Source organism: Rhinatrema bivittatum, chromosome 2, assembly GCF_901001135.1.
Source record: "Rhinatrema bivittatum chromosome 2, aRhiBiv1.1, whole genome shotgun sequence".
NCBI classification, from domain to species: Eukaryota; Metazoa; Chordata; class Amphibia; order Gymnophiona; family Rhinatrematidae; genus Rhinatrema; species Rhinatrema bivittatum.
Window position 1 is genome coordinate 486,483,197 of NC_042616.1, and position 24,740 is coordinate 486,507,936.

At 43.9% G+C, this 24,740-nt stretch overlaps 1 protein-coding gene across 8 annotated transcripts in view; it reads left to right on the top strand.

Annotated features, from left to right (window-relative positions):
• Positions 1 to 24,740, top strand: part of RIPK1 (receptor interacting serine/threonine kinase 1) — a 210,465-nt gene that overhangs the window by 155,644 nt on the left and 30,081 nt on the right. For all 8 annotated transcript variants that reach the window (XM_029590539.1, XM_029590542.1, XM_029590543.1 and 5 more), the window contains 2 exons: positions 2,029 to 2,643; positions 11,840 to 11,986. In XM_029590539.1, coding sequence (XP_029446399.1) covers positions 2,029 to 2,643; positions 11,840 to 11,986 — 762 coding nt within the window. The remainder of the gene's footprint in view (positions 1 to 2,028; positions 2,644 to 11,839; positions 11,987 to 24,740) is intronic.

Genomic DNA, 24,740 nt, shown 5'->3' on the forward strand with positions numbered 1-24,740 from the left:
AGTGCAACAGATCAACAATAAAGTGGCATAAAGAAATAGTTTTGCATGCTGTTCCGACAACAGTTTGTAAGTAACAAAGTATTCTAGTTGATGAACAATATAAAATAATAGAACAGCAAAAATACTTGCTACCACTTATACTCTGAGTTTGAACAATACATGGTATGGTTATCTATATAAATCAATATGTTAATCACGTAACCCCGTCTGTTTGATAAATAAAGGACTATGGCAGAAAATCATATAGAGCAGCCGAATTGCCAAAAGTACCTATCGAACACCTTAGCCACAGACGCTTACTGTGTTACAGACAGTGATAACTTTGTATCTTAGCCTTATGATTAAAAATAAGGCTGAGATACAAAGTTACCACTGTTCAACGAAGCCTATTATGACTGTCTTTAACACAGTAAGTGTCTGTGTCATTGTCTGTGGCTTAAGGTGTTTCTTTATGCCACTTTATTGTTGATCTGTTGCATTGTATCACTTTGGTACTTTTGTATCTCTCACCTTACTGATTAGGAGGATCATTTATCAAATCATGTTAAGGCATCATTGCGGGCGTTAACAACCTAATGCATGCAATAAATACCACATTGCAAATTGTGTATGCAAATCTTTTAATTTTATTCAAGTGGGGAGGGGTTTGGGAGGAGTTAGGCAGAGTCAGTGGAAATGAGGCTCAGTTAGCGTGGTGTATGATAGTTACGCAGGAAATAACTACACCTTTTTCCTCTGTGTTCTACCTCCGTTAGCTGTGCATTACCAGCTGAAAACGGTTTTATTGCAAATTGTGGTTCGGGAGGGGAGAGAGAAAACCTTTGTGGAGGTTCATATCTGCACTTTTTATACCACTGTAAGAGGGGGCATTATACCACTGTAAGAGGGGGCATTATACCACTGTAAGAGGGGGCATTATACCACTGTAAGAGGGGGCATTATACCACTGTAAGAGGGGGTTTTTATACCACTGTAAGAGGGGGCATTATGAACTTGGGGTGGGGTTTGTGGGGTGATTTGGGTTTTGGGGGGCAGTTTTACATGCACTGTCATACGTATGAACACTACAGCTGCCATCCGTGAAGATTTAATGTACTTTGAAGTGATGAAAGGAGAAAGAAGAGCAAACTTACACACACGAGTTTGCTTTGAAAATTGATGTAATGTATAGTATGTGTATAATAGCTCACAAATTTGTGAGCCATTACAAAAGTACTCCAATATGATTTAGTAAGATGACAAGGTTGATTTAGTCAAATGCAACTTGAAAGATCTAATTAGACCAATAGTGTTGCATTACTTTTTAAATCATCTAGTAGGACAGATAAAACCATTTCACTTCCAAAGCTGGTTTTAAAGCCAGATTGAAAAGGATCTATGTAGTCTGTTTGTTTGACTTATGTAAGATATTTTGAAGTTGAACGAGCACTACCTATTCAATCATCTTGCCTAGAAACAGATGTGTAATTTTCAGGGTTATTCATCTCATTTAAGATGTTTTAGAAGGGGACTAACTACTGCTTTCTTTAGTGATCCTGGCAGAATTCTCTCTTTGAGGGATATGTTAGTAATAAGTGATCCAGTCTAACGAGCTCTCTTTGGTTTTGTAGAATATGTACCGTAATACAACTGATATGTAATTTTTTGCTTTGAAATTTCAAGGGTTATTTTATTTATTGGTTTTATATACCATTCAGAATTCTATCACAACGGTTAACAAAGCATAAAATATTAAAAGAAAACACATTATACAAGCAAAAAATAAAATTATAAATACCAAAACTTAAAATCAAATACAATGATATAATCAAATAAAATTATTAACATAGCTTAAGATAATTAAAATGAGATAAAACGGACATAAAATAAAATGGGACAAAGTAAGAACTCACTGGTATTATAACTTTCCATGTCAATGCTTGCCTTCAAGTTATTAGATGTTCTTTCATTCCTGCTCTTGTTCCTGGTAAGCCTGCATAAATAACCATGTCTTTATACCCTGAATTCCCTTTTTTGTCCTCTTTAAAGTTGTAGATAGGCCATGTTCTCTGCACAGCTCCCAAGGGCTTATGGTGGACAACTCTGTGGATGAAGCCTCTTTTCTTCCTTGTATTCAAAATGATCCAGTAGAGACTGAGGTTTCCTTCGAGGATACTCCTGTAAGCCTGGAAAAAAAGCTGCAAGATGAGCTCAGCTATCATCAGTATGGCAGCCGCTTGGACCAGATGGAAAGCTTTCAGAACAACGTGACCAATGAAAGAAACCGAAGAGTGTTTCAAGAGATGTCTACAGTAAAACCAATTCCACTAAAAAGCCAAGAGGAGAATCAGAGAGGTCAGTTCAACCAATATAAAGATATGGGAGCCAGAAACAGTCCTGCCTACAAAACGTCAGACTTTAAAGAGGCGTCATTGTCTGGTCAACATTCAATTAATTCACAAAACGTGGGAATAAATTATGGTACAAGTAACTTCTCCAGGATTGGAAATGAAACAAGAGGTTTCTCAGGGATAGCAGAAAACATGCATGACCCATATCGCTTCACGCCCAGGACATTTGGCATGTCCGGCATTCCTAAACATCCAGTTCCTGAGACGGCAGCGGGAGCAGAACCAAAGACACTGACTTTGCCAGCTGGAACAGGTAAGCTTCTCTCTTGTGGGGTTTTTTTTTTTTGGGGGGGGGGGGGGGGTGGAGGGTTGTCTTTCTGTAGTAAAATCCCTTACTTGGTACTGAGCAATATAGCTATAGCAAATGTGTGCTCTTAATGATCCCATGAGAGAACTTTTAATTTGTGTCTCTCTTTGTTTTGTTTTTTTGGGAGGGGAGGGGTTGGTTTGATTCCCCCCCCCCCCCTCTCTTTTGCCCTTTTTTTTTTGAAAGTCAAGGGTTGGGCAATCACCCCTCCACCCATCTATCTGCCTGTCACTTTTCCTTGGTAAAATACTGCACAGGTTTGCTAATGGCTTCTGCAGCTCACGGTAACTGGTCTTCCCTGGTGGCTTTCCATCAAGGTTTTAAGCCAAACCTCCGAAATCTGAGCTCAGGCTCACCCAGGCTGGTGTTCTGGAGATGAGGTAGGCATGGGGAAGGTTTCCTATTATAAGATGGCATTGATTGCTGAAGGTATGACTTCCTCAGAGAGTAATATTTCTGCAATCGCTATCCCCTTGTCAGAAAGGCATAAAGAAGATCTGAGAGAAACATTTTTAATTTAATTTTTGGTTAATCAGCCTTCTAACCCAGTCAGAACCAAACTGTTACTGCCCTTTTATAAAAGCTGTCAAACCATTGAAGGCTGAGGTTTAGCAAGGCTTTTCCATAAGTGACAAGTTTTCTCACATTTTTATGCCAACCCCACACTCCAAGCAGTCCTGTGGTTTAATGGCAATCCTGAAACAAAACCACTTTGCACTGTGAAATGCAATACAAGTGCATCATTAATCAGCTCTGGAATAGTCTCCCTGCGAACTTGCGGCTGCAAGCAGACTACAAGTGTTTTAGGAAGGCTTTAAAGGCACAGTTGTATAGTGAAGTTTTTACTTATTGATTTTTTTTTTTTTTAATTTTTTTAAAATTTATTTATGTATTAAGCAACTGTCAATGAATACAGATACAGGAAATTAGAACATAAAAATGAAATTATTTCCATTAATATTATCTAGTATTCAAAATTAAAGTGTCCAAAATGTAAGATAATAACTCAAGAAGGTATATGCAACAGTGCAATATCAAAGGACAATCTGGGAGGTTTAACTCCCCACCAGGTAAACAAATGAAATGTTTGAGTTTACAACAGGTATCAATCTTTATTTAGCCACTAATTCTATAGCTACATTCTCTTGGGGGCGTGAATCAAGAAAGACACTAAGTTGTGATACCTCATAAAATAGGTATTTCTGATGTTGAAAAACGACTTCACACTTACAGGGAAATTTTAACAACATCTTCCCTCCTTTTGCTTCTATCTCTGGTCTTAAATCTAGAAATTTTCTCCTCCTATCCTGGGTTTGTTTAGAAAAATCAGTATATATCCAAATTCTACCTCCATGGAAGGGAACCAATCTGTTTCTCATGTAGGACCTAAAGACTGCTTCTCCCTCTATGGCAAATGAAAAAAAGACATGCATTACTGATCTATTTGTTATAACAGTATCTATGTTGGATTCAATTACCCCTGTTAAATTTAGTGAGGTTTCTCCTAAATTGTTTCCTTGTGTTGACATCCCTTTTGGACTTACATAATCTTTGAAACTATGGGAATTGCTTGTTGTGGCATTTTTAAAATTTCTACTAAGTACTCCTTAAACATAACACATATGGAGAGAGTAAATCATGTTTTGGAAAATGTATTATTCTAAGATTTAAGTATTTAAATGAATTTTCCAAAACTTCAAGCTTCTTATCGTAAATTATCTCCACTCTAGCAAATCTTTGCTGCCAGGTTTCCATGTTATCTAATCTCTTCTCCACTTGTTCCACTTTAAAATCCAATATAGATATTGAGGCTTCAATGTCCTTAAAACGTTGGTTAGAGTCCACCGTTATCTTCGTTAGATTTATTACAGCTGCCTCTAAAGCTTTTATTGCATCCCAAAGAGTGTCCATTGTTGGCTTGTCCAAATGTAGAGATAAACTTCCTGAGATTCTAGATTCCAATTCCCCCATAGTAGCTGAGAATCCTCCTTTTCCTTGTATTTCAGGTTGTAATTTTAAAAAATCTGAGGGAATTTGAAGAGGTGGAGGAGGAGTACTTGGGGCACCGGGACTTCAAGATGTTTCGGCCATTAGGGCTGGTAGTTACTCAATACCAGCACCTTCTGCGGCCAAGGCCTCCGGTTCTAAACCTGTTGTTGGGGCAAAAAAAGCAGGTATCTGAGGCTGGGAAGTTACCAGTACAGGGGATGATGTTTGCATCTCCCTGACTTTTGCCTTCCGTTTAGTATGAGGCATCTTAAATCCTAATAGGAATGAATTATATATCGCCCCCAGACTTGCCTTTTCAGGCCTAATCCTCAAACTCCAATATATTCCTTCGTGAGTGGAGGCTTCGGATAGAGAGATCAATAATAATGTTTTACTCACTTTTCCGACGTTGAGAGCTTCTCCTTCCTTTTTACTGAATTGCCAGAGCAGTTCCAACAAAGCTAAGCGGCGACGTTGACGTGCCTCAGGGCGTCGGGTCTTATACTTGTCGGAAGTCCCAGCTCGATGACGTCAGTGCCGCAGTAGTCCTCTGAAACAGTTCTCACAAAACAGGAAAGGCTCATTGTGCCTGAGGAAATAAGTTATCCAGGTAATATAGTCCACCGGCAGTGCTTCCTCTCACCTCCACCTCTACTTATTGATTTTTAAATGAGTTATTGTTTGTTAATGCTATGGTGTATTTTATTGTATTTGTTTATTATCCACCTTAAATTGATTGTCTGGTAATAGGTGTAAGAATAGCCAGCACAAAACTATACCTAGTGGATTCTCAGCCAGCACAAATGACATCACACCTGAGTGAAAACGAAACTAACTTGGTCTGAATTCCTGGAAATTACAACAGCAACTTCTGCCTATAGTAACAGAGCACGTACACATGCTAAAATTTAATAATTGGCTATGAGACACTGGGTGGGCATTTGCAGACACCTGGTGATTGGCTGAAAGTGACCCTTAAATTGCTGAACACGCATGTTAATTCATTGTGCAGGTTTAGAGCTTACAGCCCTTGTTTTGTATGCTTCGCTGCTCCAAAGAAATGATGCATTTCTTTTTATTAAACCTCTCACTTTTTTATAACTCTTTAGAGCTGGTTTTTATTGGGTCTATTAGCCAGGGGTTTATTGCCTTTTACATAGGGCAGATTATAAATTCTTGTAAGTAAATGATATCTAGATTGTTTTGTTTCCTAGGGACAGTGGCTACTGCTCTTTATAATATATCCAGCAATAGCTAGTCTGAGTCTAGACCATTCCCAAGAATCCAACCCACATTTCTTGTGGACTGATTCTGGGACATCAGACAAGCTCCTGTGAATTGCTTATATATAAATATCTATATAGATATATTTTATGAAGAAAAGAGGATTTATATTCAGACAACAACCAACAAGGACTGAATTGCACAGGCTGGGTAAACAAATAACCAATTAAGCTAGATATTTCACTCAGATGCAGCTCCAGCACTGATCTCTACATCAATGGTGGGGGTGGAAGATAAATAGAACCAAAAAGTTACCAATAAGGGCCAAGAGTAACAGATAAGTATGAGAAAAAAATAAGTGTGAAAGCTTGCTGGGCAGAGTGGATGGGCCGTTATTTCTCAAACATTTTTCAACATTTTATGGCTCTAGCTACGTGACTTACTTTCAGAAATGGCCGCAACCAATTCCTTGCCCCAGCACGGCTTTGAAGATCTAAGATGCACAATATTGGAAGTTGTAAAAGAGGATCAGCGGGGTGGGAATGTTAATCTCAAACTGTTGCAGAAGGAGCAAAAATGGATTTTTAAGTTGGGCACGGTTCATCCGGAGGGACTAAACAAAGAAGTGGATTGGTCAGTCTTTCTGGAGATTTGATTGGATGAGAGAGCAGGAACTTGCCTGGTTTAAAAGCAGTGGTTTCTGGGAGTTTTGGAGACAAGTGCCATTTTTGAAGCAGTGCTGGGGCAAGGAGCTGGTTGCGGCCATTTCTGAAAGTAAGTCACGTAGCTAGAGCCATAAAATGTTGAAAAATGTTTGAGAAATAACTTTGATAAGTGAGAATGAATGTGTGTTCATATTCAGGAGAGATCCCCTGAAGAAGGCGGGTGTTGCCGCCGAAACATCGTCTATGTCGAGATTTGAAATGATCAAAAACTGAGAATTTGAAAGAAGTCTTTTGAGGAGAGCACTTAGGTGTGGGTAAAGTTTAAATGTTGCACGAGAGATAGGTTTTTAATAGTGAATCACGTGATGGGGTTTTTAAAATAATAAACCGGGAAAGAGTAAATGAGGTGACTTTGTGTGCCATATACACGATACTGGTTGTAGCCCTGTAAGGACAAGAGCCAGGCGACTGTGAAGGCACAATCATTCTGATACAATTTCCCAAAAAAATATTTGTGGGTTAGCAAGGGTAAAATATAATTCCTCCTTTTTGGAGCAGTGTTTTGAGTGATAGAATTAACAAGGAGGATTTTTGAAGCCTTATACTAGAGGTTTTTTATGGATATATCTCTTGCATCTTCCTCAGTGAATACTGAAGCAAAGAATTTATTTAGTCTCTCTGTTATGGTTTGTCATCCCTAAGTGCCACTTTTACCCCTTGATCATCGAATTGTCTAGCCCAGTGGTTCTCAACCTTTCTAATGCCGTGACCCCGCAATACAGTTCCTCATGTTGCAGTGACCCCTCGCCCCGTGAGGGTGGGGTGAGGGCGGGGCTTTGGTCATATGGGGGCGGGGTTATGGATGGGGTTGGATTTTAGTGCACACTTATCATTTAATTATGACATTTATAATGTGAATGTAACTCAACTCACCATAGGTTCTCACATGCATGGCACACTGACCCATGATTGTCACGGGGCTAGATGTAAAAGTACAGTTTGTATCCACAGGAACCCCCCTGACCCACAATAATGGATGTAAAGCAGAATTATGACATTCCCCATACAACTCACCCTACAAAAAAGATATTCTGGTTCTAGTGACATCTCAGTAACAGCAACTCAAACTCCTTCTATTTCCAGGCTCAATAGCCCTACTTATGAAAAGACAGCAGTTTACCACCAATGCATGTCCTCTGAGAAAACACAACAAATAAGACCGATACAAACGCTTACATGCTAGCAAAATATCTCATCTCGGTAACAGACACAGAACCGACCTAACATACTCCCAGGATCTGTAGTAATGCACATAAACTAATCCGCACACAGTTACACCTGTATTATGGAATACACTCAAACAGGAGCAACCCTATCTATGAAAAGGCAACACTACAAATATTAAATCAGGTCCTAAAAACCAATACACCTCTTATTAGGAAAACAGAACTAGCAAGCAGCTATAGATCCCCACACAGAAATAATTGTAAAACTATACTATACTAATAAGCAGAATAAATGTTTCAAAACAGCTATGAACATCCAACAATTAAAAACGCATAAAAACTATTAAACATTCTCCAAACACCAATAAAATATTTCAAAAAAGCAGACATCACACAATTAAAATGGCAGTCAAGAAAAATAAACTTAAAAAGCCACCTTTACTTACCCCCTCCAGCAGCTCTCCTACTCCCCTTCCCTGCAGGCCGTGGCACTCACCAGAAGCAGCAGTAGAAGCTAAGCTCTATACTTATGGTCCTCTTCCTTAGTGCCCATGTCTCTCACACACACACACCATACCAGTCATGCCCCCATGACCAGTTTCTGTCTCTCACACACCAATCATCTCCCAAACAGTCTTTGGCACACACACACCAGTCACCTTCCTGAACAGTTTCTCTCATGCCATACACACACACACACACACAGGCTTCCCACTCCCGTGTTCTACTTACATATATGGGCTTCTCACTCTCATAATCACTTTCTCTGTCTCTCTCTCTCTCTCTCACACACACACACTCACTCACTCACCAGTCTCTCACTCCCATGCTTGTTCTCTCCACATGCACAGGCTTCTCATTCCCATAATCACTTTCTCTCTGTTACACACACACCAGTCTCTCTCATTTCCATGCTCACTCTCCACATGCACAGGCTTCTCATTCCCTGAATCACATTCTCTCACATTCACACACACACACCAGTCTTTTTCTCTCACACACACCATCACCTTACCAAGCAGTCTCTCTCTCTCATGCATGCACACTCACCCTGGTTTCTCACTCCCATGCTTTCTTTCACCCCCACAACACCAGGCTTCTTACGCCCATGCTTTCTCACATACCCAGACTTCTCCCTTCCATGCTTTTTCTCTCTCTCACACACACACATCAGTCACCTCCCTGACTAATGTCTCACACTCTCACACACACATCAGTCACCTCCCTGACTAATGTCTCACACTCTCACATACACATCAGTCATCTCCCTGAGCAATCACTTTCATTGTCTCTCACATACACACACACACATCAGCTCTCTGAACAGTCAATCACACACAGGCTGGCTGGCTGCTTCTCTCTCTTTCTCTCACTCACTTCCTCTTCTCCCCCGAGCACAAATGGGAGCTGCAGCAGCCTCGCTGGCCAAGAAAGAAGAATCCCATCGGCCGCGGGAGGCTCGTGCTGCTCTCTCCTTTCTCCATTACCGGCTGCTTCAACTGCTCGGGGGCCGATGCTGCAGCCGCCGCTGCTACTTTTTCGCGCGGCGCGGCTCTCTCTCCTTCCCGCGCACCACGATTCACTTCCTGTTCCGGGTCACGGGAGAGGGGGGGGCAGGCGCAGGAAGAAGAAAAGGCCCAGCCGCGGGTGCAGAGCTTCTTCTAGCGCCGCTGCCGTTCCCGCTGGGCTTGAACGTGCTGACAGCCCGGCGGCAACGGCAGCGGGAGAGACCGGGAGCGCGCGACCCCTGCGTTTTGGGCGTTCGACCCCCGCCGGGGTCGCGACCCATAGGTTGAGAACCGCTGGTCTAGCCGATTCTCTCCCTTGAATGTACCTGAAAGTTTTTATTGTGGGTTTTTGCTTCCACTGCAAGTTTCTTTTCAAATTCTGTCTTTGCCTTCCTTATCAGTGCTTTGCATCTTACTTGGCAGTGCTTATGTTTCCTGTTTTCTTCATTCAGATCCTTTTTCCATTTCTTGAAAGATGTTCTTTTAGATATTATAGCCTCTCTCACTTCACCTTTTAACCATGCCAGTAGTCGTTTAGCCTTCCTTAAATGTTTTCTAATGTATGGAATACATCTGGTCTGGGCTTCTAAGACGGTATTTTTAAGCAACATCCATGCCTAAGCTAAACTCTTAACCTTTGCAATTGCTCTTTTCAGTTTTTTGCTAACCATTTTCTTCATTTTATCAGTCATCTTCTTCAGAGTTAAATACTGTCGCAGTAGATTTTTAGTGTGCTTCCTCCAGCTATTAAGTCAAATTTGTTAATGTTGTGATCACTGTTGCCAAGTTACTCTAACATTGTTTCCTCTCATACCAAATCTTATGTTCCACTAAGGACTAGTCTAAAATAGTTTCCCCTCTTGTTGGTTCTTGTACCAGCTGCTCCATGAAGCAGTCATTTATTTCATCTAGGAACTTTACCTCTCTAGAATGTCCTGATATAACATTCACCCAGTCAATACTGGGGAAACTGAAATCACAATTATTACTGTCCTGCAGCTTTCCTAATTTCTTTTAGCATTTCGTTGTCTGTTAGTTCATTCTGGCCAAGTGGACAGTAATACATCGCCCCTACTGTTTTATTCCCTTTTTCACCTGGAATTTCTATTCATAAAGATTCAACATTGCATTTTGTTTCCTGCAGAACTTTTTATCCTGTTTGAGTCAGTGCTCTCTTTAACATATAGTGCCACCCTTCTGCCAATTTGATCCATCCTATCATTTCGATATAATTTGTACCCTGGTATAGTGACCCATTGGTTATCCTCCTTCCACCAGGTCTCTGAGATGCCAATTATATCTTCCTCTTCATCCAGTGCTATACACTCTAACTCTCCCATCTTATTTTTTAGACTTCTAACATTTGTATACAGACATTTCAAAGTATGTTTTTTGTTTGTATTAACAACCTGATCATTAATTGAAAGAAATAAATTGGAATCTTTCTGCAGTTTATTTAAAGACACCTGGTCCGCTTTGGCATTTATTGCAACCTCTCTCCTGGGATGCCCTATTTTCCCTGTTCTCTTAGTATCCTTCAAAGATAAATCATTTCAAACCACGCGCTTCTGAGCGACTGTTGGCTTTCCTCATCTAGTTGAAATGCTGCGTTATCTGCTTTTTAAAGGTTAATGTCAGCAGCTTGGTTCCACTCTGGTTAAGGTGGAGCCCCAAAATGATGCCCAGTTCCTAACAAACCTAAAACCCTCTTCCCTGCTGCACCATCATGTCATCCACACACTGAGACTCTGGAGCTGTGCCTGCCTACACATGCAATGGGGAGCATTTCTGAAAATGATATCTTTGATTAGGAAACTAACTCCTGCAATTCCAGCAGAGCATGAAGATATCAGTATTGGTGGCCAGTGGGGAAACCATCCAGAGATTGCCTGGAGAATGCTGTGAAGGCACCTATAAATATAGCACAAGGGGTAATCATTTTGAAACCAGAAATAGCTCCTAAATTGTGTAAAACCTCTAACAAAGCAGGTTTTGACATCCATGGGGAATGGGAAAAACCAATTATGTCTACATTATAAGGCAAGTATGTGCTCCACCTCTACCTGGATTTTGTCATCAATTTGCAGCTACTCTGCAAAAGACTCAGCAGCAACAACAAATAGAAGGAATCCTTATCTGATATGACATTGTAACTTTAAATATTAATATGCCCCTCTACTAACCACTACTATTGATGTAGGGGAGTAAGGTAAGATAATACAGAGATTAGTGCATGCAACCTAGAACCCAATACCTCTTTGTTTTTTCAAAATTACAAAAGGAAAAGAGGCCATTTAACATGGACTAAACACTTTTCTGCATCTAGTGATGCTCCACTAATAGACAATCTCTTTGACTGCGCCTGGTGAAGAAGAAAAACTAATCATATGACATTGTCAACAGAATGCCTAGGTTTAATAAAATTATCAGGGTTCATGTTTTCCATTCACAAATTTTTTTTTTTTTTTTTTTTTTTTTGCAAAAATATTTTGGTTTTTATTTTTCTTTGCTTTTCATTATCTTTACACAGATGAGCCCTTACCTTACAGTAGTATTTCTGAAGGTAGTTGTATTCAGATTGGAAACTACAATAACATGACTGTGATAAGTGACCGGCCTGAAACCATAGAAAACACAGAAAACATCTATTCATATTATAAAGAACTCGGCATATTCAGTAAGTAATACATTTCTTTCTTTAAAGCATGCCTGTACTTTAAGAATTGATACAGTTGAAATGAGTGTGCTGTTTTTTTATTTTTGCTTAAATTCTAATTTTTAATTTGCATAATTCACTAGTGTGACCGTATTCCTTCCCATGGCCTAAAATATGTACATTAAGGGGTACGATAAGTGCACATAAACTTCACTTGGTCAAATCTTTTGTATATAGAATTTATTTTTTCAATGCGGTAACTCCTGAATTAGGAATATATAACAGTATCTTTTGACAGCAGTCCCCACCACCGAAACACCATAAATTAAATCAAACAATATAGTAAACTCAACTTATTGCATCCATTTATAACCCGGTAGACTTGACCACTTGCCCCCGAACGCTAAACGCTGAAAACGGGGGTGCTAGCTTACAGTGCTGCACCATTAGGTCAAAGACTCTACTCCAATAGCTTAATTTCAAAACAGTTTCTGTATAAAGAAATAATAATAATTTATCAACGGAAAATCAATTAAATTCAACAACTACCTATTTTCGACAGCACTCCATTCAGTTTATTCAAAGCCACCGTACTTACATATAACTGGATGTGACGTCATATTCCGCCATTAACCAAACGTATCCGATTCAGTTTCCTAAAACTTTATATAGACGGAGCAATCATTATTGATCACTCCCACTATGTAAATGGCTGTGTAAAATAAATACAGGCAGCTGGGAAACTAAACAAAATATACAAGGGAATAATTCCCTTGCATTTGAAACCTATCTGATCCAAACCTAAAAGGTTTCCAGTGAACCTCACACTACTTACACTGACAACCAAAGAAATCCATTCAAAGAAGAAAAAAAATCCATTTAGAAAGACTCATTCAAAAAACGCGCTCCATTCAATGGGTCCATTGAGACCCAATGGAGACATCGAACGCCACTTAAAAATAAAGCGCTGTTCAGATTTTCAGACAACAGTAGACAGATCCCCTCCATTTCCTAGCATGTAGCAGATGGACTCAGAACAAGTGGGTATAGTGTGCTCGTGCTAGCAGTTGGAGACTGATCTGACGTCAGCACGGGAACATATAACCCCACAGGAAGTGAAGCAACTCAGTAATTTCCGTCTCCAAAGCAGTTTGGAGCGCCTGCACGCTCGCTGAGCGTGTTTTCCAATACTAATTTCTACTTTCCAAATTTCTCAGACGAGCCCCGCACTCCTGCGGTGATACCCTCGGGCCCCTCCCCCAGTTGAGTTTCCCGAGGTGATTTCCGCGATCCCTCGGAGGTCTACGCCTCGGTCCGGTGGCCGAACCGCGGCAGGGATCTAGCCCCCGAGCGAGAAGGGCTCGGGCCTGGCTGAGAGGCGCCTCGGTCCCGGCGAGGACTTAGCCCCGAGCGAGACGAGTTCGGCGGCTTAGAGGCAGCGGGTGCACTTCCTCAAGTGCGGCGGTGAAGGTATTTCCCCTCTCCCCCCGCAGCCGGAGACCGCCCGGGTTACACCGGGAAGCGCCGAGGATCAGGTAAGGCGTACATCTTACTTTTGGTCTCCGAGGTACGAGGATCGGCGGCGTTGCCTGCATGCGGCACACCGTGGAGGTCGCCATTTTGTCTGCATTGTTCGGATAGGCGCCTGTTGATAGGCGCACAACGCAGCATATTGTTTGCTATTGAGCGCATATTGCTGAGCGCTTATTATTGAGCGCATATTGTTTATTATTAAGCGCATATTGCTGAACGCATATTATTGAGCACATATTGCTGAACGCATATTATTGAGCGCATATTGTTTATTATTGAGCGCATATTGCTGAACGCATATTATTGAGCGCATATTGTTTATTATTAAGCGCATATTGCTGACTGCATATTATTGAGCGCATATTGCTGACCGCATATTGTTGAGCGCATATTCTTATTGGGCTCATATTATTATTGAGCGCATATCGCTGACAGCATAAGCGCCGGCGCCCTGCAATCTCAAGACACGATGGAACACCTAAACGCCCCGGCGTCTCCAGAGGCGGCACCTCCTGATTCCGGCGTGAAAGCTCTTGGCCTGCGCTCAGCGTGCCAGCTTAGAGCCACGCAGAGCGCGAGGAGCCAGACTCCCTTTGTGCCCAATGTGAGGAGGCCATGGGAACTTCGGGCCAGGACCAGTCTCAACCGAGGTTTACCGACAGTTCCCCAGGGGCCACCCCAGATCTAGCGGGCCGTCTCGAACAGCCAGGAATCCCGGGGGACCTGGTACCCCGACGGCTGGAGACCGCTTCCATTTCCTGGGTGGACTTATTTAAGGGGATCCACGCCTTCATACAGATGCAGTCGGCTTCCCGTCCAGGCCCTGATGCCCCGGCTGACTCTGCCCCTGGACCCTCTCGCCCTTACCATGGGCACCCGCCTCCGGGCAGTCTGGCTCATACGGACCCTGATGTCTCGGAGGACGAGTCCGGACCCCCCGAGGAGGGGGAACTTCCCTCGGGGATAGAGCCATATCGAACTATGAGGTGGTTCTTTCCCAAGGAGGATCTCTCTGACCTGGTCTCTCAGTGCCTGACGGAGTTGGCTATTCCAGGCCCCAGCACCATGGAGGCATCTACGCAGAACCCCCTGCTGGAGGGTCTTCGTCCCACAGCCCGCCATTTCCCCTTCCTGCAGTCTGCGCAACAGCTGATCGATTTGGAGTGGAATGCGCCGGAGGCCTCATTCATAGGGGGTCGGGCTCTGTCCGGCATATACCCCCTGGACCCGGCAATCAAGGATATGCTGGCGTGCCCTAAGGTGGACGCCTTGGTTAGCGCTGTGGTCAAGCGCACTACCATTCCAGTGGAGGGGGGGGCGGCCCTCAAGGAGGCTCATGACCGACGCCTGGACGCCATCCTGAAACAATCCTTTGAGGTGGCTGCTCTGTCTCTGCGAATCGCAACCTGCTGCACAGTGGTAACGCGTTCCTGTTTGTCACAGGTCAGGAACAATGCTTCGGCAGCAGACATGGAGTCAGCTCTCTCGTTCCTTACGGATGCCGCCTCCGACCTAGTCCGTACGACAGCCAAGGGGGTCTCATCCTCGGTAGCAGCCAGGAGGCAGCTCTGGATACGGAATTGGTCAGCCGATGCTCCTTCTAAGACACGTCTCACTAGAATGCCGTTCAAGGGTTCTCTTCTGTTCGGCAGCGACCTAGATAAACTGGCCAGCACATGGGGCGCCTCTCCAGTACCTCGACTGCCGGAAGACAGGTCCAAGAGGAACCAGCGCATCTTTCCGAGGCCCTCCAGAGGTAGAAGCTCCCAACGCTTCACTCCCTATAGGAGTCGCTACCAGGCACCTCGTCCTCAGGCCAGGAACCAGTCCTTTCGAACCAAGCAGCGCAAGAGGTGAGCCGGCTCAGGTTCAGGTCCCGGCCGCGCCTCACAATGAGAATCAGCCGATCCATCCGGGGGACGGAGCTATAGAGGGCAGGTTAACCCTCTTCTACTCCAGATGGGTCGAGATTACGTCGGACCAGTGGGTCCTCGCCATCATCCGAGAGGGCTATTATCTGGACTTCCATCACACCCCTCCGGACAGGTTTGTGGAGTCTCCGTGTCCAATCCACAAGATGGAGGCATTAGAAGTTACCCTGGCGAGGCTCCTGTCCTTGAAAGCCATAATCCCAGTACCTGCATGGGAAATGGATTCTGGGCACTATTCCATTTATTTCATGGTACCCAAGAAAGAGGGCACTTTCCGGCCCGTATTAGACCTCAAGTCAGTCAACCGATACTTAAGGGTCCCGAGGTTTTGCATGGAAACTCTGCGCTCAGTCAAGACCGCAGTACAGCCAGGGGAGTTCCTCACGGCCTTAGACTTGTCAGAAGCCTACCTGCATATCCCGATCCATCAGGATCATCAGCGTTACCTACACTTCAAGGTTCTGGGACGACACTTCCAATTCCGGGCTTTGCCCTTCGGGTTAGCCACAGTGCCGCGGACCTTCACCAAGGTGATCATAGTGGTAGCAGCGGCGCTCAGACGGGAAGGAATCCTTGTCCATCCCTACCTAGACGATTGGCTGATCAGGGTGAAATCCCAAGAGGAGAGCCATCGGGCAACCAACAGAGTGAGCGCCCTTCTGGAAAGCCTAGGATGGGTAGTCAACCTAAGCAAGAGTTGCTTACAGCCTTCCCAATCACTGGAATACCTGGGTGTCCAGTTCGACACCCAGGCAGACAAAGTCAGTCTCACCACCAAGAGAAGATTAGAACTCCAGACGCGTCTACGGTCCTTGATGGGAGCCAGCTGGCCCATAGCTTGGGATTATCTGCAGGTTCTCGGTCTCATGGCATCCACCCTGGAAGTGGTACCCTGGGCGCGGGCCCATATGAGACCACTACAATGCTCCCTTCTCTCTCGATGGAGCCCGCGCTTCCGGAATTACTCTGTGCATCTACCTCTACCAGCCAGAGTGCGGACCCAGCTACGGTGGTGGTTGCAGTCCGACCACACGAGCGGGGGGTCGAAGATGTCCTCCCCCCACGTGGACTCTGCTCACCCCAGATGCCAGCCTGAGCGGATGGGGAGCACACTGCGAAGAGCTCACCGCCCAAGGGCGGTGGAACAGAGAAGAGTCGGGGTGGAACATCAACCGTCTAGAGGCACGGGCAGTCCGGTTAGCCTGCCTGCGATTTGCTCACAGACTGCGGAACAGAGCAGTCAGAGTGATGTCCGATAACGCCACCACGGTAGCATACATCAACCGACAGGGCGGAACCAGAAGCCAACAGGTGTCCCTAGAGATAGCCCCGCTGATGGCTTGGGCAGAGGCGAATCTCCAGGACATCTCCGCCGTCCACATTGCCGGAAGGGACAACACCGCGGCAGACTTCCTCAGCAGGGAAAGCCTAAATCCGGGAGAATGGCAGCTGTCCCCCACAGTCTTCCAGATGATTGTGGATCAGTGGGGGACTCCGGACATGGACCTACTAGCGGACAGGTCCAATGCTCAAGTACCCAGATACTTCAGCCGCAAGCGAGATCCGTTCTCTCACGGGATCGACGCCCTGGTTCAGCCATGGCCTCCAGGGTCCCTGCTATACGCCTTTCCGCCGTGGCCCCTGCTGGGTGCCCTTATACACAAGATTGAGGCACAGAGGCCTAGTTCTTCTAGTGGCACCAGACTGGCCAAGAAGACCCTGGTAAGCGGACATGAGAAGACTGCTGACAGGGGAGCCCCTTCCCCTGCCTCCTCTCAGGGACCTGCTACGTCAAGGTCCCATCCTCCACGAGGATCCGGCTCGATTCTCTCTTACGGTCTGGCCATTGAGAGGGCTAGACTGAAGAAAAGAGGTTACTCGGAGCCGGTGATAGATACACTCAACCGAGCTCACAAGTTTTCCACATCCCTCACCTACATAAGGATCTGGAGAGTATTTGAAGCCTGGTGCGACACTCATGGCACCAATCCACATGCGACCACAATCCCTATTGTTCTGGATTTCCTGCAGGATGGGCTTCAGAAGGGTCTCTCCCTAAGCTCCATCAAGGTTCAGGTGGCTGCGCTGTCTTGCTATGGTCCCAGGAGGGATGGCAAGACCATTGCCACGCACCCAGATGTTTCCCGCTTCCTGAAAGGAGTCAAGCACATTCGTCCGCCACTGAAGTGGCCAGTGCCCCTGTGGAACCTCAACATAGTTTTGGATTTCCTCGCGGGATCCACCTTCAGACCCCTCCGGGGCCTGTCTCTCCGTTCTCTAACTTTGAAGATGGTGTTTTTGCTGGCTGTGTGTTCAGCACGCCGCATCTCGGAGCTACAAGCGCTGTCCTGCCGTGATCCCTTTCTCAGAATCACTCCTGAGGCTATCCATCTTCGCACGGTTCCCTCCTTCTTACCTAAAGTTGTCTCACGATTTCACCTCAACCAAACCATATCCTTGCCAACCATGGCGGGTTTGAAGAAATCAGAAGAAGGGCATTTGCTACACCATCTCGACATCGGCAGATTGCTGCCCAGATACCTGGAAATGACAGAAGCAGTACGAAAGACGGACCATCTGTTTGTCCTTCACAGCGGGAAGAAGCAAGGGGAAGCGGCCTCTCGGCCCACCATCACCCGCTGGATCAAAGAAGTTATCAGAGCGGCCTACGTAGAGGCCGGGAAGTCACCACCTCTGCAGGTCAAGGCTCATTCCACCAGAGCGCAGGCGGCCTCTTGGGCAGAATCTAGGATGCTGTCGCCCGCGGAGATATGTAAGGCGGCGACATGGTCCGTCCTCCCATACCTTTTCCAGATTTTACCGTCTGGATGTCCAGGCCAGGGAGGACACAGCATTTGCGAGGGCAGTCCTACGCGGTGCTCAGGCAGCCTCCCGCCCGGTTCGGGAGTAGCTTTTGTACATCCCACTTGTTCTCAGTCCATCTGGCTACACACTAGGAAATGTTGAGATTACTTACCTGATAATCTCCTTTTCCTTAGTGTAGACAGATGGACTCAGCATCCCGCCCGGCTGCCGGGGTACAGGGGATTCACCGATTCAAGGTAAGCCTTATCACTTCTTACATGAGTGTGTCCACTCTACCAGGTGTCGACGCCTTCCGGTTGGGAATGCTGGCGGTCTCCAGCTACTATCAATCGGTCAGGGGAATCCTGTTTTCACTATTTCACTGAGCGTCAGTACACATATATCCATAACAGCTTTTGCAAGGAAGATTACTGAGTTGCTTCACTTCCTGTGGGGGTATATGTACCCGTGCTGACGTCAGATCAGTCTCCAACTGCTAGCACGAGCACACTATACCCCTTGTTCTGAGTCCATCTGTCTACACTAAGGAAAAGGAGATTATCAGGTAAGTAATCTCAACATTAAACACATAGTGATATTAAGTTGGAGGTTCCGAAAGTTTAAAAAAGTAAAAAATAAAAATTTGAAATAGGCTCACGGGTTGAAAACTGGATGCTCAATTTTGCTGGCGTCTAGTTTCCGAATTTGTGGCTGTCAGCGGGGTCGAGAACAGACACCGGCAAAATTGAGCGTCGACTGTCACACCCGCTGACAGCCACCGCTCATGTCCAAAAAGAGGCGCTAGGGACGCACTAGTGTCCCTAGCGCCTTTTTACCGCAGGGCCTAATTTAAATATTTTTTACTGTATCGCGCGCATAGGAGAGTGGGTGCTCGCCCGCTCTTCCGCGTTTTTTACTGTATTGGCCCGTGTGTTAGGCCCTCCGGGAAACCCACAGAGCCAAGAATTAACTCAGTCCCGCCTACGACAGGAGATATCTCCTTGTCTATTGATCTTTTTGGTGTCGCAAGAACTCCTGAGGGAAACAGGGGGGGGGGGATAGACTGTGTTCCGGGACTTAAAGTGACTTGCATGTCCGGCAATCAATCCACCCACTCATTTGGATTCACCGCCAAGGACCGTCACAGAGTCAAATTATCCACGGCCGGGAGCATAAACCCTTCAATAGTAGGTTGCAAGGCATCTGGTTCTGGGGTACTCATCCCCAGTTCCCTAATCCTTGCTTTCCTCTTTGAATATGGCATAGGTAATGTTAGAGGAAATACATAAGGGCTTACTTCTCAGATTCTCTACTCAACAAATGATTGGAATTACTTTACTGGGGGCCTGAGAAGAGAGAGGGAGTCCAGAAAAATTAAGTAATTACTACAAGAAGTCGAAATTTGCTTGAAAAGCATTCCTTCCAGGTCTTAGATGTTCCAGCAAAGCCGTGTGCCAGCGGCACCTGCGCGCACCGCAGGAGGGGCCGGTTTTAAGGCATTCTGGTCCCTCCTCGATGACGTCTCTGGGGGAAGTCTCGCTTTCAGGCCAGGACGGCATCCTCACCTTCAGCCACAGAAGAAACAACGTTGAAAGCAATGAAAAAGTGATGCCAGCAGCAGAAATGTAATTCTCCGGGTCTCTGCCCTCTCTCTCCACCCCCTAATTTGCGAATTTTTAATTTCCCGAGGGTGGTAGGAGAGGTTCCTAGAGTTACTATCAGAAGATATTTCCTGGAAATTTTGGACTTTACAAACTAATATGTTCCCCTCTGGATAAAGGCTACTTTCTACCATCCTGCTCTGGTGTTCAGCTTTGGAATTCTTCATTGGACTTGACTCTAAATAGTCTGACAGATTATCTAATTTTGAAATATCTGAGAGAGCCACATTATTGATATCTCTATGTACTGAAAGTGATCTTACTAATGTGATTAAGTTATTTTAGGAATTCTAATGCATTATTTATGGGCCCAAAAAAAACTACCCAAGAGAGAAGAAAGGGTTTTCTTGCTTTAAGACAGGATACACTAGTATTGGTGCTATCTTCTTTCTAAGATTCCCGTCTAAATGCATTGTAAAATACAATAGAGATAATTACATATTCTTTGTACCAGAACACCTTAAAAGCTTCATAGATTCTAAGGTTATGCTTCAATCTAGTAACACCTAAATACTTGGAATCATCCTATATTGATGGCTTAGATTACAGCGCTACTCTATTTCCTTTTTCTTTGTATCTCCTAATATTGCTGATACCTTCCCCCCTATAGTATGTGGTCTAATCGGTATTATTTGTTACCTTATGTGGTTATTCTTTTGTTAAATTATTGTATCTTATGTTAATACCACATTTCTTCGCAAAGTGGATACTTTGTACGATTGATGTAAAATGAATAAACAAATTTTAAAAAATAAAGCTGTTTTTTGCCTATTTTTTTTATGGTTTGAAGAACGTAGTCCAGCTTAGTCCAATGATCCTTGCAATAAGAGCTGGAAATGTGCCTTACAGCTAGACACTCAAGGAACAAAAAAAAGACCAAAAATAATAGCACCTAATGCTAAAGTATGACAATTAGGGAACCTCTCTGAACAAATACAACTCAATAGAAACCATCCTAACAAGATTTTCCCACTCCTGATTTGGACAACTTGCGAAGCTGGTTCCCCACTAGTTTTTATCCCATTACCAAAACTGCAGTCTTATTTGGCCAAGAACTCTTTATTATAAGGTGTACATTTCAACTAAAAACAGTGATGGTATTTCACATAGAATCCAAGGCCTCCACCTTACGCGTGAGGAATGGTTATCTGATTAGAACTCTGCGATTTAGAATGTGGCACTCGTACACATAGAGACATGACTCCATCCCCCCAAAGATCAGGGGTTTTTTTCTGGATGGGGGGTGCGCTAGAAATATGGGTTTATAGTTTGGGAATGGGGAAAAGGAATGTTTTGGTTCTCTAGCACCCAAGAAAAAGATCTAGGTGTCATAGTGGATAACACATTGAAATCATCGGTTCAGTGTGCTGCGGCAGTCAAAAAAGCAAACAGAATGTTGGGAATTATTAGAAAGGGAATGGTGAATAAAACGGAAAATGTCATAATGCCTCTGTATTGCTCCATGGTGAAGACCGCACCTTGAATACTGTGTACAATTCTGGTCACCGCATCTCAAACAAAATATATTTGCGATGGAGAAGGTACAGAGAAGGGTGACCAAAATGGTAAAGGGAAAGGAACAGCTCCCCTATGATGTCGGGCTGGGAGCTTCCCCTGGTAACAAAGATTTATGGTTATCTCATACAGATAGCATTGAACCTCAGAGTAATAAATAAAATAATCTCATGGAATGTAAATTGCTTGGGATCACCCATTAAGAGAAAAAAGTCTTAGCACATTTAAAACGTGCACAAGCAGAAATTGCTTGTCTACAAGAGACACATCTTTCTTTCTGGGAAAGTGTAAAACTAGAGAGAGTGGGTTGTCTTTTGTGTTAAGCAACCCAAGGAAAAAAAGCAGGAGTTGGTATATTGATAAACAAATCAGCTAACTTTAAGACAAATACATACAAGACCCAGAGGCTAGATCTGTTATCCTTATCGGAGAGTGGACTGGATTATTAGTTACAATATGTAATGTCTATGCACCTAACGAATACTCACATGTTTTTTTTGTCAAACTGGTAAATTCTATATACATTCACTCACAGGGCACACTATTTTTGTTGGGAGACCTCAACTACACGCATGACCCCACCATGGATAAAAACCCACCACTATTAAGACATAGAGGCGGAAAGAAGAGAGGAATAGTGTTCCTCTGCCATCAGTTGGGGCTCTTAGACATCTGGAGGTCCCTTCATCCGACAGGAAGAGACTGTATGCATATCTCTAGATCACACTCATCTCTCTCTCGAATTGACTACATCTTGGTCTCTCAATCCCAATTCCATGCTGTACTTAGAGCAGATATCAAGTTGCAAGCGATTTCTGACCACTCTCCAGTCTCTGCTACTTTGAATTTTTCGAATGACAGAGACTGTGGAAGAACTTGGCATTTTCCCAGGTACCTTAAGGATGACATCAGGTTTCAGACATTTTTACAAAACAAATGGAAAGACTTTGCCCTAAACAACCAACTACACGCCCAAACTCCTCAGTTATTCTGGGAAATGGGCAAGGTAGTACTGTGCAGAGAGATAATTTCCTATGTTAAATCACGCAATAAATACCTCCAAAATAACATCCAACTAGAAACACAACTAGCACACGCCAAAGACACACTTATAGAAGATGTCTCTGATCCTCAGAGGGGTAAGTATTACAGTATTCTAGGGCGCCTGAACACTCTTCTTCACTTGCAAGTCCAGCTCACCCTACAAAGAGAGGGCCAACACTTTTTCCACTTTGGAAACAAAGCTGGAAAACTCCTGGCAAACTTAATCACGCCACCAAACAAAATACTTTCGTAACCCATATGAGAAGACGACATAAAGTCCTGGTTACTCAAAAAAAAAAAAAAAAAAAAAGGATATCTGTGAGGTCTTTCTCATTTTTTATGAGACATTATATACTGCAGAGCCTAATGAAGGGAAAGAGGTAGAAGTCCTCTTTTTCCAAAATTTGCCACTCCCAAAACTTGTGGAACATCAATTGGAATTTCTGAATAGATCAATTTAAACTTATGAAGTATTGCAGGCTATCGCTTCTGTAAAATCTGGCAAATCCCCAGGTCCTGATGGATTCTCATATGACTTACAAACTATTGCGGGAAAACCTGGTCACCCCCTTGACAAACTTTTATCTAGATGGCCTTGCTAAACAGGCTTTCCCGACCACCTTCAGTTTGGCCCACATCACAGTACTTCCTAAACCTAGAAAAGATCCTTTACTTACCCTCCTCTTACAGACCAATCTCACTCTTAAACTGCAATCTAAAAATCTTAGCGAAAGTTTTAATGGACAGATAAAACATACATAGAAACATAGAAATGACTGCAGAAGAAGACCAAACTGCCCATCCAGTCTGCCCAGCAAGCTTCACACATTTTTTCTCTCATACTTATCTGTTTCTATTAGCTCTTGGTTCTATTTCCCTTCCACCCCCACAATCAATGTAGAGAGCAGTGATGGAGCTGCATCCAAGTGAAATATCTAGCTTGATTAGTTAGGGGTAGTAGGGGTAGTAACCGCCGCAATAAGCAAGCTACACCCATGCTTATTTGTTTTACCCAGACTATGTTATACAGCCCTTATTGGTTGTTTTTCTTCTCCCCTGCCGTTGAAGCAGGGAGCTATGCTGGATATGCGTGAAGTATCAGTTTTTTTCTCCCCTGCCGTTGAAGCAGAGAGCTATGCTGGATATGCGTGAAGTATCAGTTTTTTTCTCCCCTGCCGTTGAAGCAGAGAGCTATGCTGGATATGCGTGAAGTATCAGTTTTTCTTCTCCCCTGCCGTTGAAGCAGAGAGCTATGCTGGAAATGCGTGATGTATCAGTCTTTCTCCCATGCTGTTGAAGCAGAGAGCCATGCTGGATATGCATCGAAAGTGAAGTATCAGGCACATTTGGTTTGGGGTAGTAACCGCCGTAACAAGCCAGCTACTCCCCGCTTTGTGAATGCGAATCCTTTTTTCTTCTCCCCTGCCGTTGAAGCTATGCTGGATATGCGTGAAGCATCAGTTTTTCTTTTCCCCTGCTGTTGAAGCAGAGAGCCATGCTGGATATGCATTGAAAGTGACTATACAAAGAGACGCCATGATCCTTACACTAAGTATCGGTGGCGGTCATTTGAAATAAAAACAGTGTTTGGCACAATATAAGCACTAAAAAAAAATTGATTTAGAGGACACTATAATTTATTAAATTTCTAAGCACTTGGCACAACAAATGAAAAACAAATGAAAAACGTTAGAGTTTTCAAGTATATGAAACCACCACTTCACCCTTAAAAAAAAAAAAAATTATTTAACAAAAAACGTTGATGTAGTATTTGAATTTACGTTTATATACCAGTTATGGTGAAATTTAATAATTATTGCAAGGTTGGGTTTCCCTATTTTCAATATTGAGGTATTCATAATTGAACCCATACTTAATGATCGTTTAGTAGTTTGGTTTGCTCTAAAGATTTGTCAAGTAAATTCTACCCCAGCTTTGGCCATCTGATTCGACTCCAAGAAAGCTTTCAACAGTCTCATGGCCATAACTTTTTTCGGTACTGCAAAGATTCGGCTTTCAAGGAGATCAACCAGTATCACGCATCATAGTCAACAGATGCTCCAACAGGGGATGTGCGTTTCAAGAGGTGTACGACAGGGATGTCCCCTATCACCACTGCTTTATATCTTGTCCATAGATCCTCTACTGAGAAATATAGAGATGGACCCCCATACCACTTCACAGCAGTGTTTGCGGATGACGTCCTAGTCTTCCTTACTGACCCACAACAGTCTCTCCCTGCAGTACTACAACTGCAGAATGACTTTGGACAGTTCTCAGGCCTAT